Source organism: Mya arenaria, chromosome 11 (assembly GCF_026914265.1).
Source record: "Mya arenaria isolate MELC-2E11 chromosome 11, ASM2691426v1".
Lineage (NCBI taxonomy): Eukaryota > Metazoa > Mollusca > Bivalvia > Myida > Myidae > Mya > Mya arenaria.
In genome coordinates, this window is record NC_069132.1 from 71,251,827 (window position 1) to 71,270,342 (window position 18,516).

General features: G+C 38.1%; 1 protein-coding gene across 1 annotated transcript in view; it reads right to left on the bottom strand.

Annotated features, from left to right (window-relative positions):
- The window catches only part of LOC128209422 (cell death regulator Aven-like), a 31,916-nt gene that overhangs the window by 311 nt on the left and 13,089 nt on the right, over positions 1-18,516 (bottom strand). The window contains exons 2-4 of the mRNA XM_052913447.1: positions 11,371-11,527; positions 6,083-6,246; positions 4,547-5,033 (exon numbers count right to left, since the gene is read on the bottom strand). Coding sequence (XP_052769407.1) covers positions 4,547-5,033; positions 6,083-6,246; positions 11,371-11,527 — 808 coding nt within the window. The remainder of the gene's footprint in view (positions 1-4,546; positions 5,034-6,082; positions 6,247-11,370; positions 11,528-18,516) is intronic.

The following is an 18,516-nucleotide window of genomic DNA, read 5'->3' on the forward strand; positions in this document are numbered from 1 at the left end:
CGGGGGTGTATGATAGGTTCATCCCAACCCGAGCGTAGGGTGTTTTGCGGAAACGAGGTTTACCACTGCGCAAGGGTTTGGGATGAACATCTTACACTCTCGGCGATGATTTTTATAGTATTAGATGCGTATGCCTGGGACTCGCAGTGTTTGCCCAGGATCTATGGTGTTATGAAATATGCGAGTCGAAGTGAGGATACAAACAAATTTCAAAATCACTGGCAACACTAATGAAAATATAGAGGATAATTGTATGCTTTAGAGTAAGATAGAAATATATTTCACCGAGCACCACGAGTGAAATAATTTCATTTGGCGATCACGAGGTGAAAGATATTGCAAATTTACACTGAAACACATTTTAATTGTCTTTGTTCTTTTCTAAGTTTGAAGATGCTTTTTCTACCACTTCAGTTGAACAAAATAAGTACAAATGGATTTTATTTTCGCTGGAACTCTTGTGCGTAGTGAAAATAATGTGCGTTTATATATATATATATATATATATATATATATATATATATATATATATATATATATATATATATATATATATATATATATATCTATGTATATACCCATCATAAATCCTCACGCAATGCATACTCTCGTCACGTCATAACAAGTATCGTTGCGCGATGTTAAAATGACGTCATAAAACAAAATAGTGCGTAGTTAAAATGACATTTATTATGAAAACATGTGACTTTTCAGTGATCTAACCAGCAATGTATATAATAAAAGGGTTATTAGTATTGCGTTTTGATCCGGGAGGTTGTATTCGACTCGAGTGGATTTTTGCAGATTTTGAATTCACTCGGCTTCCGCCCCGTGAAATCCAAATCTGCAAAAATCCACTCGAGTCGAATACAACCTCCCGGATCAAAACGCAGTACTAATAATCCTATTATATATGTGTGTGTGTGTGTGTGTGTGTGTGTGTGTGGGTGTGTGTGTGATAACTCGTGGTTATCATGGATATGCGCGCAGCGATTCAGATCATGTAAATAGCCAAATCGTTGTTTAAATAGTTCTGAGGAGAGTGCAGCATTGTTTCTTGAATGCAGCATGAAAACTTATGGTGTCAATTAAAGTGAGAAATAATAATTTGGATTTTAAACAAGAGCTGTCACAGAAACAGCGCGCTCGACTATTCCGCCGCTTTTCAATGTAGGGATTGAAACGTTTTGGCAAAAAATGCATCGATCACTGTTAGATTAGATTTCAATGCAATACATGGTGTGCTGAGATATTAACATAAATGTGGTTCCATGCAAAATTTAACGAGAATTTCTAAGTCTAATAATAAAGGGCCATTATTTGCAAAATACAGTTATCTAACTTGGTTATTCAATTAAGTAGGGTGGTTGAATACCATTGTATAAAGTCTCAATGCAATACATCAAATAGTTGCTGAGATATTATCCTGTGTGTGCTAACATGCAAGACCTTAACCAGAATTTCTAAGTCGCATAATAAAGGGGTAAAAATTATATATTTTTAAAGATAGAGTTATCTTACTTGATTAAATAAGAAGGTTAAATAGATGGGAGCCTGTGTGTAAAGTTTCAATGCAATACATGATGTATTCGCGGAGGTATTGGTTACATGCAAAACCTTAACCAGAATTTCTATGTCGAATAAAAAAGGGGCCATTATTTTAATTTAATGCAAACTGGAGTTATCTTACTTGCTTATTTAAGTGGATTGGATGGTTGAGTACCATTGTATAAAGTCTCAATGCAATCCATCAAGTAATTGCTGAGATATTAACCTATGTGTGCTTACATGCAAAACCTTAACCAGAATGTCTAAGTCAAATAATAAAGGCCCATAATTTGCATTATATTCAAAAAAGTGTTATCTGGGAATACCTATCTAATGTTTCAATGCAATACATGATACATTTGCTGAGATATTGACTTAAATGTGGTTACATGCAAATTCTTAACCAGAATTTCTAAGTCCAATAATAAAGGGCAATTATGTTGCATTAAATGCAAATAAGAGTAATCTAACTTGGTTAATTAAGTAGGTTGGATGGTTGAGTACCATTGTATAAAGTCTCAATGCAATACCTCAATTAGTTGCTGAGATATTAACCTATGTGTGCTTACACGCAAAACCTTAACCAGAATTTCTAAGTCAAATAATAAAGGGCAATTATTTGCATTAAATGTAAACAAGAGTTATCTAACTTGGTTAATTTAGTAGGTTGGATGGTTGAGTACCATTGTATCGAGTATCAATGCAATCCTCAATTAGTTGCTGAGATATTAACCTATGTGTGCTTACACGCAAAACCTTAACCAGAATTTCTAAGTCAAATAATAAAGGCCTATTATTTGCGTTATATTCAAATAATTGTTATCTAACTTCATCAATTTAGTATGTAAGATAGTTGGGAATACATATCCAAAGTTTCAATGCAATAACTGATGTATTTACTGAGATAATGACTTAAAGGTGCTTACATGCAAAACCTTAACCAAGGTGTGACGCCAACGCCGACGCCAGGATGAGTAGTTTAGCTCTCCTTATTCTTCGAATAGTCAAGCTAAAAATGCCACAAGACAAGGTTTCCATGATGCTACAGACAACGGTCTTCAACGAGGGAGGTAATTGTATGATTTCAATAAAAAAAAGAGTTCCATACAGGTACTTGTTTTACTTTTGCCAGTGGGCAAAATAAGAATTTCCAGCATGGCCATTTTTTTATCTACTTATCTTAGGTGGGAGAACACTAGTTTTTACCAAGGAAACATACCTGACTTAGCTGTCTTAACAATCGAAGTAAACCTAACAAAATATTTGCGTCTTTGAAGTTTATACCACATGCTCTAATATCGACCCTTGATGATCATGTTGACACTATACAATTGTAAATCTAATAGTGATGAATACAGTCAATTGCTCAGTCAATCAAGGATCAACAAGAGGTGTTTGTCAAACATTATGCCCCCCCCCCCCCCCCCCCCCCCCCGAGCGCCATGATGTCAGGATTATGTGGACATTTGAATAAAATATGCATGGACTGAAAAGACAGCTGATTTGTCACTGACATTGGATGCCGTTGAGGCAGTTTTAAGATTATGACCATTCAAAGTGTGAGGATAGAGTGTGTTATGACCATAACCTTTGACTCTATGAGCTCAAAATCCATAGGAGTCATCAGCTGGTCACCAAAAACCTAAATGTCAAGTTAGAGGGTATGGGTGCAGGCATTGACAAGTTATCACACAGACAAGCTTTTTTCTTTCAAGGTCACTGTGACCTTAACCTTTGACTCAATTACCCCTTAAATCATAAGGGGTCATTTAAAGGTCAGAAGCAACTCCAAGTCAAGTTTGAGGGCCATGGGTGCAGGCATTGTTGTGTTATCACTCGAAACGTTTTCAAATTCAAGGTCACTGTGAACTTGAGCTTTGATCCGATGACTCCTAAAATCAATAAGGGTCATCTACTGCCCAGGCCAAGCCTCCAAGTCAAGTTTGATGGTCATATGTTCAGGCATTGTTTAGATATCACTGGGAGAAGATTTGTTATTTTTTTTGTGTTAAAGGTTACTGTGACCATGACCCCCAAAGTCAAGAGAGGTCATCTACTGGTCAGGCCAACCTTGATATCAAGTTTGATGACCATAGGTCCAGGAATTGTTGAGTTTGCTTTCAAGATCACTGTGACCTTGACCTTTGACCCCTAAAATCAATAGGGGTCATCTACTGGTCAGGCCCAACCTCCAAGTCAAGTTTGAGGGCCATGGGTGCAGGCATTGTCGAGTTATCACACGGACAACCTTTTACCATTCAAGGTCACTGTGACATTGACCTTTAGCGTGATGACCCCCAAAAACAATAGGGGTCAACTACTGGTCAGACCCAACCTCCATGTCAAGTTTGAGGGCCATGTGTGCAGGCATTGTGGACTTATCACGTGGACAACCTTTTACCATTCAAGGTAACTGTGACCTTGACCTTTGGCGCCATGACCCCCAAAAACAATAGGGGTCATCTACTGGTCTGGCCCAACCTCCAAGTCAAGTATGAGGGCCATGGGTGCAGGCATTGATGATTTATCACTCTGACAAGCTTTAAAATTATTTTACCATCAAAGGTCAATGTGACCTTGACCTTTGACCCGATGAGCCCTAAAATCAATAGGGGTCATCTACTGGTCAGGCCCAACCTTCATGACAAGTTTGAAGACCATACCAGTAGGAAACTTTGAGTTATCACTTGGACAAGCTTTGGTCTAAAGACGGACGGACAGACGGACCGACCGACCGACATGTGCAAAGCAATATACCCCTCTTCCTCGAAGGGGGGCATAATTATTATACCAGTTATGAGCCTTGCTAAACATTATTTCCTATGTGTATTGCCAAGTTCCATAAAAATAATGTTATGTGCATGAAACTAATGCTGCACACAACACAAAGGACGTGAACAAACCCTTGACATTTTTGTTCAAAAACTGTATAATCATGGTGAGTAACCACTGAAATCAAAATCACGGACCTGGTTTGTAGGTCCGCGTCAATACGTACCATTTTCACTGACAGAGACTTTCTTTTTAACAACACCAGTATCACATGGTTTATCCGGGGACATAGTTTGTGCGTTTTTAACATCTTCCCTTTTATGAGTGTTTTCATCTGCAGATTCTGTATGATGCTCTTCATGTATTGCACAGTTTGTATCACTAAGGCCTAATAAAGCATCCAAGTCATCTTCTAATTTCTTTACGTCAGGTGGTTTTGATAGAGACATATAATTCTTGGTTCCAATAACTTCATCTCTTGAAGCATTTGTCACTCTAATTTTATTGTTCGCCTCTGGTTCTATAGAATTTTGTTTTCTATGATCTTTGCTGTTCACTTTTTTGGCATTTGCTTTCAGCTGTTTACCATTTGCATGCTTACCATTGCTTGAAACTACTACGGTTGGTTGGGCAGTCTTCTGTTGTCTTTTTTGTTTATCATATTTTTCTTGATTTTTCGATGAATATGACAGAATCTCACACATCTGATCTTGCTAAAAGAAAAGCATAATTTATGAACAATTAGCATAACACTATTATCAGTAAAAAGCATACATATAGCAAACGCAGGAAAACCTGCGGATACAACCTCTTGTCTGTTATGATTATTACAGCCAGAGTTATAGGTCTAGCTACACACATGCAAATTTTAATGATAACATGTGTATTAAGTTTCATATAAATATCTTTAATTGTTTTTGAGTTATTGCCATTCCACTTTTGCACAACACCACCAACAAAGACAAGGCTATGTGAGAGTATGGTTACACCTCAATGTCTTTCTTAAAACATATGATGACAACTCACAAAAACCAGGTACCAATTATAAGTTAATAACGAGGACTCTAAAAGTATAGTATAAACAAACTATTTTTATGTGTCCTTCAAAGCCAGTAATGATGTTTAACAAACAATTTTCATGTGTTCTACAATACAAGTAATATTAAACAATTAAACAAACTATATGGATGTGTTTTTATTACCAGTAACGTTTAATAATTAAACAAACCATTTTCATGTGTTCTTCATTAACAGTAATGTTTTAGGTTTTATTTGTTTTATTGATAAGTTTCCTCAAATTAATGCATACTTTGATAAGATTTACCTTTTGCGTTTCCACTTTATTAAGGATTGTTGGGATAAGAGTGAGGTTTGTGCACATAAACTGGTTTAAACCCCCAGTAAATTTACATTTTACTGACCGTTCCAAAGCGGTACCTAACAATTCTTGATAAACATACCTATTTTTTATATATATAGTATGTATGCACTGTGCTGTTTGTGGAGTTTTGTGCTGTTCTTCTATGTTTCTTGTTTGTGATTTTGTGTTCTATGTCTTTGGCGTTTGCCCAGTGCCACTAAACCGGGTTTGTGTTTAAACTTTTTGCTACTGAGCTTGTTTCTGTAGCTTTTTGCATAAATATTAAACAAACTATCTGCATGTGTTCTTTGAAACAAGTAATGTTTTACGTCTATACAATATTCTGACATTATACTATCTAACAAAGAAAAAACAATGAAATCATCATCAACAAGGGCTTACTGAAAATAGTCCCTCGTCAATGCCAAGTCTCTGATGCATTGGAATACAGTCAAGGGACTTAATTAGGCCGTGAAGATCGAGGTTAAGAGTTCCCACATTTGCACTTCCTTGATCATGATCCCAATCTTTCTCGTCTTTAAATCGAAACTGTGCAGCTGACCCTCCTTAAATAGATATCTGATTGTATGCTATTACCTTAAAAATGAAAAATGTTAATACCTATTTATAATGATAAATAAATCAGAAAACATATGACTGTAAACAAGAAGCAGCCATTATTCCATCCTAACAGCTTATCCCAAACAGTTGATGATCAGATGAGCAAACAAGAGCACCTCCAGCACATGACTTAAAGGCCTAGTTTAAGCCTTCTTTAAGTGCCCTCCACCCATCTGTGTATAGTATAGGTTCTGTATATTAATCTTATTCTTTATTGCATTTTCCATCTATCAGATCTCAGATCTGAGAGTCCTGCTGTGCAGTACTGGAGGTTTATTACAGAAATGAACAAAACATCTTCTCATACTACTATGATTTTGTTCACTTTTTCAAATAATATTAAAATTATTATTACAATGCTTTAGAATAAGAATTAAAGTAATGCTATATGTCATATATAATAGCCCATAAATATGATCAACATTAAACGATGTAAATGGAATGAAATTATAGTGCATCATATATCACTAACATACATGTTACAATTAAGAAAATAACAAGAGATGTATGTCAAACATTATGCCCCCCCCCCCCCCCTGAGCGCCATGTTGTCAGGATTATTGGGACAATTGAATGAAATATGCATGGACCTCAAACAAGTCAAGTTTTAGGGCCATGGGTGCAGGCAGTGTCAAATTATCACACAGACAAGCTTTTTGCTTTCAAGGTCACTGTGACCTTGACCTTTGACCAGATGACCCCATAAATTAAAAGGGGTCATCTAAAGGTCAGGCCTAACCCCCTCTTCAAGTTTGATGATCATAGGTCAAGGCTTTGTTGAGATATCATTGGGAGAAGCTTTGTTAACTTTTTAATGTTAAAGGTCACTGTGACCATGACCTTTGACCCGATGAAACCCAAAATCAAGAGTGGTCATCTACTGGTCAGGCCCAACCTTCATGTCAAGTTTGATGACCATAGATCCAGGAATTGTCAAGTTTGCCTTCAAGGTCACTGTGACCTTGCCCTTTGACCTGATGACCCCCAAAATGAATAGGGATAATCAACTGGTCAGGCCCAACCTACAAGTCAAGTTGAGGGCCATGGGTGAAGGCATTGTGGAGTTATCACTCGGACAACCTTTTATCATTCAAGGTCAATGTGACCTGGACCTTTGGACAGATGACCCCCTAAATCAAAAGGAGTCATCTACTGGTCAGGCCGAACCTCCAAGTCAAGTTTGAGGGCCATGGGTGAAGGCATTGTAGAGTTGTCACTTGGAAAACTTTTTCTCATTCAAGGACAATGTGACCTTGACCTTTGGCCCGATGGACCCCAAAATCAATAGGGGTCATCTTCTGGTCAGACCCAACCTACAAGTCAAGATTGAGGGCCATGGGCACAGGCATTGTCAAATTACCAATCAGACAACCTTTTATCATTAAAGGTCACTGTGACCATGACCTTTGACCCGATGACCCCTAAAATCAATAGGGGTCATCAACTGGTCAGGCCAAGCCTGTATGTCAAGTTTGTTGACCATAGGTCTAGGCATTGTTGATTAATCACTCTGACAAGCTTTCAAATCCTTTTACCATTTAAGGTCACTGTGACCTTGACCTTTGACCTCTAAAATCAATCAATAGGGGTCATCTACTGGTCAGGCCCTATCTTCATGTCAAGTTTAATAACCATACATGAAGGAATTGTTGAGTTATCACTCGGACAAGCTTTGATCAACCGACTGACTGACAGACCGACCGACCGACATGTACAAAGCAATATACCCCTCTTCTTCGAAGGGGGGCATAAAAAGGGTCATCTTCTGGTCAGGCCCAACTTCCATGTCAAGTTTGATGGTCATAGATTTGGGCATTGTTGAGATATCACTAGGAGAAGATTTGTTAACTTTTTTGCGTTACTGGCTACTTTTAAAGGCTACTGTGACCTTGACCTTTGGCCCAATAACCCCCAAAGTCAATAGGGGTCATCTATTGGTCAGGCCCAACCTTCATATCAAGATTGAGGACCATAGGTGCAGGCATTGTCAAGTTTCAAGGTCGCTGTGACCTTGACCTTTGGCCCAATGACCCCTTAAATAAATAAGGTCATCTCCTGGTCAGACCCAACCTCCAAGTTAAGTTTGAGTGCCATGGGTGCAGGCATTGTTGAGTTATCACCTGTAAACCTTCTACCATTCAAGGTCACTGTGACCTTGACCTTTCGCCCGATGAACCCCAAAAACAACAGGGGTCATCTAATGGTCAGGCCCAACTTCCATATCAAGTTTGATGACCATTGGTCTAGGCATTGTTGAGTTATCACTCGGACAAGCTTTAAAATTCTTTTACCATTAAAGGTCACTTTGACCTTGACCTTTGATCCGATGAGCCCTAAAATCAATAGGGGTCATCTACTATTCAGGCCAAACCTTCATATTAAGTTTGATGACCATACGTCTAGGAACTGTTGAGCTATCACTTGGAAAAGCTTTGGTCTACCGACGGACGGACTGACGGACGGACGGACTGACGGACGGACGGACCGACCGACATGTGTAGAGCAATTAAATAATTAAAATATGTTATGAAAATTAATATTAGCATCACATTTGATAAAAAGGTTTCAAAACAGAACTAGAGAACAGACTGCCTATATACCATGTTTTTAAAACGGATTGAAATATATCCATTATATAACTATTAAAGCATTTTTACTCGAATTTGTTTGTTATTTATTTCCCATCGGTCACATTAATAAATACATTTGGTATTCATATTGAATTGGTTGTTCACAGCCGTGTATTAATGAGACAATGACATTATCTACTCTGAAAGTGTCAACTCTAAATAACCCTCATAAATAACTAGATATTGCTTTTTTGAAAAAAGCGCTTGTCTCCCCTATTGTGTGGTTGTAGCTAAGAAAAAATAAATGATGGACATGAAATTTGTAATTTTGGACTGGACATGAACCAACAGTGAAGTTTGGTTTATTCATCCATATTAAATAGTGAAGAAAAGGAAGTGTTGTTGATTGATCTTGGAAAATGTAAACAAAGTTTGCATTGTATGAAGTTCCTGGGTGCAAGCGTTATTCATTTATTGATCGGAAGCCATTTTTCAGCTCAAGGTCATTGTGACATTGACCTTTGACCTACTGATCACAAAATCAATAGGGATCATCTACATGACCAACTTGCATACCAAGTATTAAACACACTTGGTTGCAAGTGTTCTTTAGTTCCTGAGCGGTAGCTATTCTTCACCTCAAGGTCACGGCAACCTTGACCTTTGACCTACTGATCTCAAAATCAATAGGGGTCATCTACTAGTCATGACCGACTAGCATACCAAGTATGAAGTTCCTGGGTGCAAGCGTTCTCTATTTATTGAGCGGAAACAAAGTGTGACAAACAGACTGACGGACTGACTGACTGACTAACAGACTGATTACAAAATCAATAGGGGTCATCTACTAGTCATGACCAACTTGCATACCAAGTATGAAATTCCTGGGTGCAAGCGTTGTTTAGTTACTGAGCCGGACCGTTTCCTCACCTCAAGGTCACGGTGACCTTGGACCTTTTGATCTCAAAATCAATAGGAGTCGTCTTCTAGACATGACCAACTAGCATACCAAGTATTAAGTTCCTGGGTACAAGCATTCTTTAGTTATTGAGCAGAAACCATTTTTAAGCTTAAGGTAACCACCAACATATCGTTTTTTACCTGAAGGTAACCTTGACCTTTGACCTTTTGATCTCAAAATCAATAGGGGTCATCTTCTTGTCATGAACAACTAGCATACCAAGTATGAAGTTCTGGACCCAAAGGATCTTTAGTTATTGAGCGGAGAACGTTTCTTCACCTCAAGGTCAAGGTGACCTTGACCTTTGAACTAGTTATCTTAAAATCAATAAGGGTCACCAACTAGTCATGACCTATTAGCATACCAAGTATGAAGTTCCTGGGTGCAAGCGTTCTGTAGTTATTGAGTGAAACCCGTTTCTTCACCTCAAGGACATGGTAACCTGGACCTTTGACCTACTGATCTCAAAATCAATAGGAGTGATGTTCTAGTCATTACCACCTAGTGTACCAAGTATTAAACGTTCTTTAGTTATTGAGCAGAAACCAAGATTAAGGTCACCGTCCTCTTCTAGTCATGAACAACTAGCATACCAAGTATAAAGTTCCTGGACCCAAAGGATCTTTAGTTATTGAGCGGAAACCGTTTCTTCACTTAAAGGGTACGGCGACCTTGACCTTTGACCTAGGGACCCCAAAATCAATAGGGGTCCTCTACAAGTCATGACCAACTAGCATACCAAGTATTAAGTTCCTGTGTCTAAGCGTTCTATAGTTATTGAGGGGAAACGAAGTGTGACGGACTGACGGACTGACTGACTGATCACTAGGTCAAAGGACTGACGGACAGGGCAAAAACAATGTCTCCCCATGAATGGGGGAGACATAAATACGCAGGAAATTGACCCCTACTGTGACATAAGTGTAATAAACAAGGGATGCACAGCAGAGAATTAAAGCTGCACTCTCACAGATTGAGCGTTTTGGCAACTTTTTTAATTTTTTGAATGAGTCAATTTTTGCGTAAATGTCTGGAAATCAGTGATATAAGACTGCTGACGAAAGACCAGACCAGTTTTTCATATTTACGTTAAATAATTGATGTTTAATGGCAAAAAGCATTATTAAGGCTTTAAGAAAAATTAAATTTTTTCTGCAGTTTTCCAAACAATAGAGATAGTTTCTATTGTGAGTTATCTTATATGACTGAATTAAAGGCATTGATGCCCAAATCAGCTGATTATGAGACTAAAACTTAAAATATGTCAAAACTGTGAGAGTGCAGCTTTTACATGACAAACATTCCTTAAACTAAAGATGCCTGACTTGACAAGCCAGAGTCATGGGCCTTGCTTGCTTCACCTGTGCTGGCAACAAATGTACGTAGTGTCAAGTAAGTATATGAGACCGTTTTTAGAGTTATGACAAAGTGTTTGCACCATGACACTGATGACAACACCAAGGCTACAACAAAACATCAGCTTTGTTCTGCGACAAACTAGAAATGAAATTTATATTTGAACTGTATAATGTACATACCTGCTTGAGCAAACAACTTGTTGAAGTCTTCCCCCCTCTTTGTTGGCAAGTCGTCATCATCAGATGAAGAAATTTCAGTATATCGACTCCAGTTACTCTCCAGTTGTTTACGTCTGTATTGCTTTACCACTTCTTCACTACCAGAGGGTTCATAAGTCTTAAGTAGAAAACAAACAACAATTATTGTAGTAAATAATAGAATTACAATGCACTTGGTACCAAAGAAGTTCCTGCAACTGTCAGAAATAAGGGCCATTTGGGCCCTGTTACCATTCCTGTCTGTTCTTTTTTTAAATTTCAAAAACAGAGAAATAAGAAAAGCGATACAAGGTTCAAGTGAAGATTTAGCTTACGTCGCAATGAATGAAAGAATGATGAAGAAGTCACATTTATAAGCTCTGAAGAGCTATTATAGTGATGAACGTGTAAAATAGATATGTATATGCGATTACAAACCACTCCAGGGTAAAACTTTATAATTGTCAACAAAGAAATTGTGGAGATCAAACCCTAGACCCTCCAATCCAGAGTCTGATTATCTTACCACTCTGCCTTGCCATTGCCACTGATAATTTTGATGGCTCATAGCCTCAATCCAGATTGTTGGACCATATGGCGCAGACTGAGAAATGATACATGTACGGCCAAGATAAAAAGATTGAAATTCTATACTGGTTAAGAAGCAGTTTCCGACAAATTGCTTTTTCGCGTACTTTCTTCAGATCTTCTTAAAGAAGGTAATGCAATTAAATTCTAAGTTAAAACAAGGCAATCAAAATCTGGAGTTCATATCTAGACACATAAGACATTATCATTTTATATTCCATGTATCTTTTTCCTTTTTTACACAAACTCACACATGGGGTAACGTCACGCGCACCGAAATGTGTGTGAACCTTATTTGCATATCTAACTAGAGATTGCTTTTTTGAAAAAGCGCTTGTCTCCCCTATTGTGTGGTCGTAGCTGAGAAAAAATAAATGATGGACATGAAATTTGTAACTTTGGACTGGAGACAAACCAACAGTGAAGTTTGGTTTATTCGATTATATTAAATAGTGAAGAGAAGAAAGTGTTGTTGATTAACCATGGAAAATGTAAACGAAGTTTGCATTGTATGAAGTTCCTGGGCGCAAGCGTTATTCAATTATTGATTGGAAACCATTTTTCAGCTCACAGTCATCGTGACCATGACCTTTTACCTACTGATCACAACATCAATAGGGATCATCTACATAACCAACTTGCATACCAAGTATTAAGTTCTTGGGTGCAAGTGTTCTTTAGTTACTGAGCGGTAACCATTTCTTCAACTCAAGGTCATGGCAACCTTGACCTTTGACCTACTGATCTCAAAATCAATAGGGGTCATCTACTAGTCATGACCGACTAGCGTACCAAGAATGAAGTTCCTGGGTACAAGCGTTCTTAAGTTATTGAGCAGAAACCATTTTTAAGCTTAAGGTCACCGCCAACGTATCATTTTTTACCTGAAGGTAACCTTGACCTTTGACCTTTGATCTGAAAATCAATAGGGGTCATCTTCTAGTCATGAACAACTAGCTTACCAAGTATGAAGTTCCTGAAACCAAAAGATCTTTAGTTATTGAGCGGAAACTTTTTCTTCACTTCAAGGTCATGGCAACCTTGACCTTTGACCTAGTGATCTCAAAATCAATATGGGTCATCTTCTAGTCATGACCAACTAGCATACCAAGTATGAAATTCCTGGTTGCAAGCGTTCTCTAGTTATTGAGCGGAAACAGTTTCTTCACCTCAAGGTCACGGTGACCTTGACCATTGACCTACTGATCTCAAAATCAATAGGAGTCATCTACTAGTCATGAACAACTATGAAGTTCCTGGGTACAAGCTTTCTTTAGTTATTGAGCAGAAACCATTTTTAAGCTTAAGGTCACTGCCAACATAACATTTTTTACCTGAAGGTAACCTTGACCTTTGACCTTTTGATCTCAAAATCAATAGGAGTCATCTAATAGTCATGAACAACTAGCATACCAAGTATGAAGTTCCTGGACCCAAAGGATCTTTAGTTATTGAGTGGAAACCGTTTCTTCACCTCAAGGTCACGTTGACCCTGATCTTTGACCTAGTGACCCCAAATTCAATAGGGGTCATCTACTAGTCATGACCAACTAGCATACCAAGTATGAAGTTCCTGGGTCTAAGAGTTCTATAGTTATTGGGCGGAAACGAAGTGTGACGTACTGACTGACTGACTGACAGACTGATGGACTGACTGACGGACAGGGCAAAAACAATATGTCTCCCCATGAATGGGGGAGACATAAAGATATTACACGCAAGTGATTTTTACATGGAAGGTCACCACGACCTTGACTATTGACCTTGTTACCCCCAAAACAATTGGGATCATCTAGACATCATGACCAACCTCACTTCAAAGTTTGGTGAACCTAGATCAAAGCATTCTCCTGATATTGCACGGAAATATTTTTTTACATTAGAGGTCACAGCGACGTTGACCTTTGACCTTGTGACCCCCCAAAATATAGGAGTTTTCTAAACCTCATGATCAACCTCCCTACCAAGTTTGGTGAACCTAGGTCAAACCATTCTCAAGATATTGAGCGGAAATGTTTTTTACATTGGGGGTCGCCGCGACCTTGACCTTTGATCTAGTGACCCCAAAAACAATAGGGATCTTCTACACCTCATGACCAACCTCCCTACCAAGTTTGGTGAACCTAGGTCAAACCGTTCTCAAGATTTTGAGCAGAAATGTTTTTTATATTGGGGGTCGCCGCGACCTTGACCTTTGACCTAGTGACCCCAAAAACAATAGGGATCCTCTACACCTCACGACCAACCTCCCTACCAAGTTTGGTGATCCTAGGTCATGCGGTTTTCCAGTTATCAATCGGAAACGAAGTGTGACGTACGGACGGACTGACGGACTACCGGACTGACGGACAGGGCAAAAACAATATGTCTCCCCCAGAGAGGGGGAGACATAATAATAGCTACAAGGTTTTCCTAAAATGACTAATACAAATGATGATTATTGTGTTCATATTTGCGAACAGTATTGTCATGCTAGTTTCACACCCACATACAAAATGTTTACAAACACAAGTTTCTATCAGAAATGAATTCAATTATCATAAATCAATAATTTGACTTTTAAAGAAATATTGAATCGAAATTATAGGGTTTAATTTTTTAGAATGCTTAAAATTAAATTATATTTTCTTATGTTTTAGTTAATTAGTACACAGATAAAAAAAACCCCACTTGATAAGCACCTAAAACACACTGCAAAATCAAGTTGTCAGAAACTGCTTCTCATCACCAGCAAATCAGAACGGTGTCTGCAGTTATCTTACATGTGAACCCTTTTTAGCATGGATTTAAACATGTATCAATAATTCAATAAAACCCTGTAAAAACTGTTGGAAACTGCTCCTCAACCAGTACTGGCTAAGGTCACAAATTCTAACACTTTTGGAGGTTTTTTACAATTATCTTGGAGATTTTTTGTTGTAGTAAGTTTAAATTTTGTATGAAACGTCTTTGGTTAATGTGACAAAATCTGTCAAAGCACAGATTTGCGATCTTATCAATTTTGCGTCAATAATCATTCATTTTATGGACAGTAAATCACCCTTCAATTTATGCTATGAAGGGCACAAATACCGAACACTTGAAAAGCGAAAAAATATGGTCATACAATTATAATTAGTTCTAGTATGCTATATTAAATAAACACTTAGCTGCAAAGTTATTTATTTCGCTGTTTTTTTTTCAAAACATGCAATTTAAATGTAAAGCGTGATTTCTGTTTATAAATATCTTGAATGTAGGTCAACATAACTGCAAGGCCTCAAAGATGCGCATGTGCCCTCTGACGTCATTACCCCGTGTGCTTAATTTTAATCTTTAAGCGTATTAGAACATTGAATGGCATTTTTAGAAAAATACTCATCACAACAAAATGAAACTTCACAAGTGTGAATGTTAACTGCCTGTGCCTTGCAAATTGGGAAAAAACGTTGACATTGGGAAAATAACAAAATCAGGCCAAAACAGCTAATATATCCCGGAACAACCTGTTTTCGACCGCCTAAGGATTATTTACATTTCAATCATAGATAAGGGATAATTAAAGATAAATGTTTGTGTGTACCATTTAAAGCAATCATTCATCTTTGAAAAAACAAAAAAATAAAATCTGTTTCAATCGTCTGTTGTTTACATTTTGCATCCAAAATGGCGGCTGTCACATGTTGTATTTGACCTAGATACAACCTGTTTTCGACCATGAAATTTAAGTATACTTAACAACAAAAGTTGGTGCACAATATTTTTCATTTTAATTTGTTTAACTTGTTTCAACTGTTTAGAGTATTTTATTTTTTTAAAAAGTAATTAAATGTTTACACATCTGCCATACAGTCACTTTATAGTTACTTATCACCACAAGAGGGGCAAAGGAATGCATCATCCCTTCTAATGGCTCTCACATGGGTACAAAATGATAAATTCACCCATCATGAACCCTGGTATCACTGGCCTTACTCTGAATGAGCCTCATATGACCTACCTAGGCTGCAATATGTATGATTTTATAATAACTGAGAGCCAATTTATAATGCAATACAGTTACCTGTAGATAAATTTCATTAATTTTAGAATAAGAAACATACCAAATTTTGATGCGCTATTAATGTTGTGCACTATACTTAGAAAACAATAGGGCATAGGTTTTAGGCTCCGAGAGATATATTAAATCTGGCAAACAAACAAAAACATGATTTTAAAGAAGTATTTTACACATGAAATCATTCTAAATGAAGGATTTTTAACACTAGCATTCCCATCCTTTTTCAAATGAAGTTTTCCGACAGTTATAATGTTAAGGTTAACAATTGGAGCTTATTTTTACAGGAAGTGACGCAAAATAAAAGTGTTTTACCCATTTTCAGGGGGCGGTCGAAAATAGGTTGTTCCGGGATAATGTAAAATATACATGTTATAACTTTTTATGCATACATTATGCTGTGAAAGAGTCTTGTCAATACTTTGTTTATATTTCAAGAAGTTCATTGCTTTTTTATTCATTAAAGTAATCTGCATTTATCAAATTGGGAAATTCTTTTTAAATTTTGGGAAAATGGACATTTTTTCGCAAGGGGAAACAGCCAATTTGGTCTGTATCTGCGATCTGGGAGTAGGATTTTTGGTCTCAGCTACAATTGGCCAAATCATCCACTTGTGATGTCACGGAACGTAAAAGTTGTTGTTTATATTCAAACAAGAGCTGTCACAGTATGTGACGAATGCCCCCGAATGTGACATTGACCTACGAACAAGGTCAGTACATGAAAAGTTGATCTTGCCTTTACGTGTCAAATACATATGGCAAGTTATTTTAAATTGCCTCTGAACATAAAAAATACCACCCATACTTGACAACCTACACTGTTATGTCCTTATATTCAGAATTCCCTTGTGAATAAACACTAAGTGTGTCTTTCACCTTAGAGGTAGGGACATGGGTCTTGCACACGACACGTCGTCTTCGTATGTGGAACACATGTAGCAAGTGATTTTAAAATCTGTCCATACAAGGGAAAGTAACAGCCCGGACACGACAACCTAAACTCTATGTCCTTATATGCAGCACTCCATTGTGAATAAACAATATGTGTGACCTTGACCTTTGAGGCAGGGACACGTGTCTTGCACGCGACACGTCGTCTTGGTATGTGGAACACATGTGGCAAGTTATTTTAAAATCTGTCCATACAAGAGAAAGTTACAGCCCGGACACCACAACCTATACTCTATGTCCTTATATGCAGCACTCCATTGTGAATAAACACTAAGTGTGACCTTGACCTTTGAGGTAGGGACACGGGTCTTGCACGCGACACGTCGTCTTGGTATGTGGAACACATGTGACAAGTTATTTTAAAATCTGTCCATACAAGGGAAAGTTACAGCCTGGACACGACAACCTATACTCTATGTCCTTATATGCAGCACTCCATTGTAAATAAACACTAAGTGTGACCTTGACCTTTGAGGTAGGGACACCGGTCTTGCACGCGACACGTCGTCTTGGTATGTGGAACACATGTGGCAAGTTATTTTAAAATCTGTCCATACAAGAGAAAGTTACAGCCCGGACACGACAACCTATACTCTATATCCTTATATGCAGCACTCCATTGTGAATAAACACTAAGTGTGACCTTGACCTTTGAGGTAGGGACATGGGTCTTGCACGCGACACGTCGTCTTGGTATGTGGAACACATGTGGCAAGTTATTTTAAAATCTGTCCATACAAGAGAAAGTTACAGCCCGGACACGACAACCTATACTCTATGTCCTTATATGCAGCACTCCATTGTGAATAAACACTAAGTGTGACCTTTACCTTTGAGGTAGGGACACGGGTCTTGCACGCGACACGTCGTCTTGGTATGTGGAACACATGTGACAACTTATTTTAAAATCTGTCCATACAAGGGAAAGTTACAGCCCGGACACGACAACCTATACTCTATGTCCTTATATGCAGCACTCCATTGTAAATAAACACTAAGTGTGACCTTGACCTTTGAGGTAGGGACACGGGTCTTGCACGCGACACGTCGTCTTGGTATGTGGAACACATGTGGCAAGTTATTTTAAAATCTGTCCATACAAGGGAAAGTTACAGCCCGGACACGACAACCTATACTCTATGTCCTTATATGCAGCACTCCATTGTGAATAAACACTAAGTGTGACCTTGACCTTTGAGGTAGGGACACGGGTCTTGCACGCGACACGTCATCTTGGTATGTGGAACACATGTGACAAGTTATTTTAAAATCTGTCCATACAAGGGAAAGTTACAGCCTGGACACGACAACCTATACTCTATGTCCTTATATGCAGCACTCCATTGTAAATAAACACTAAGTGTGACCTTGACCTTTGAGGTAGGGACACGGGTCTTGCACGCGACACGTCGTCTTGGTATGTGGAACACATGTGGCAAGTTATTTTAAAATCTGTCCATACAAGAGAAAGTTACAGCCCGGACACGACAACCTATACTCTATATCCTTATATGCAGCACTCCATTGTGAATACACACTAAGTGTGACCT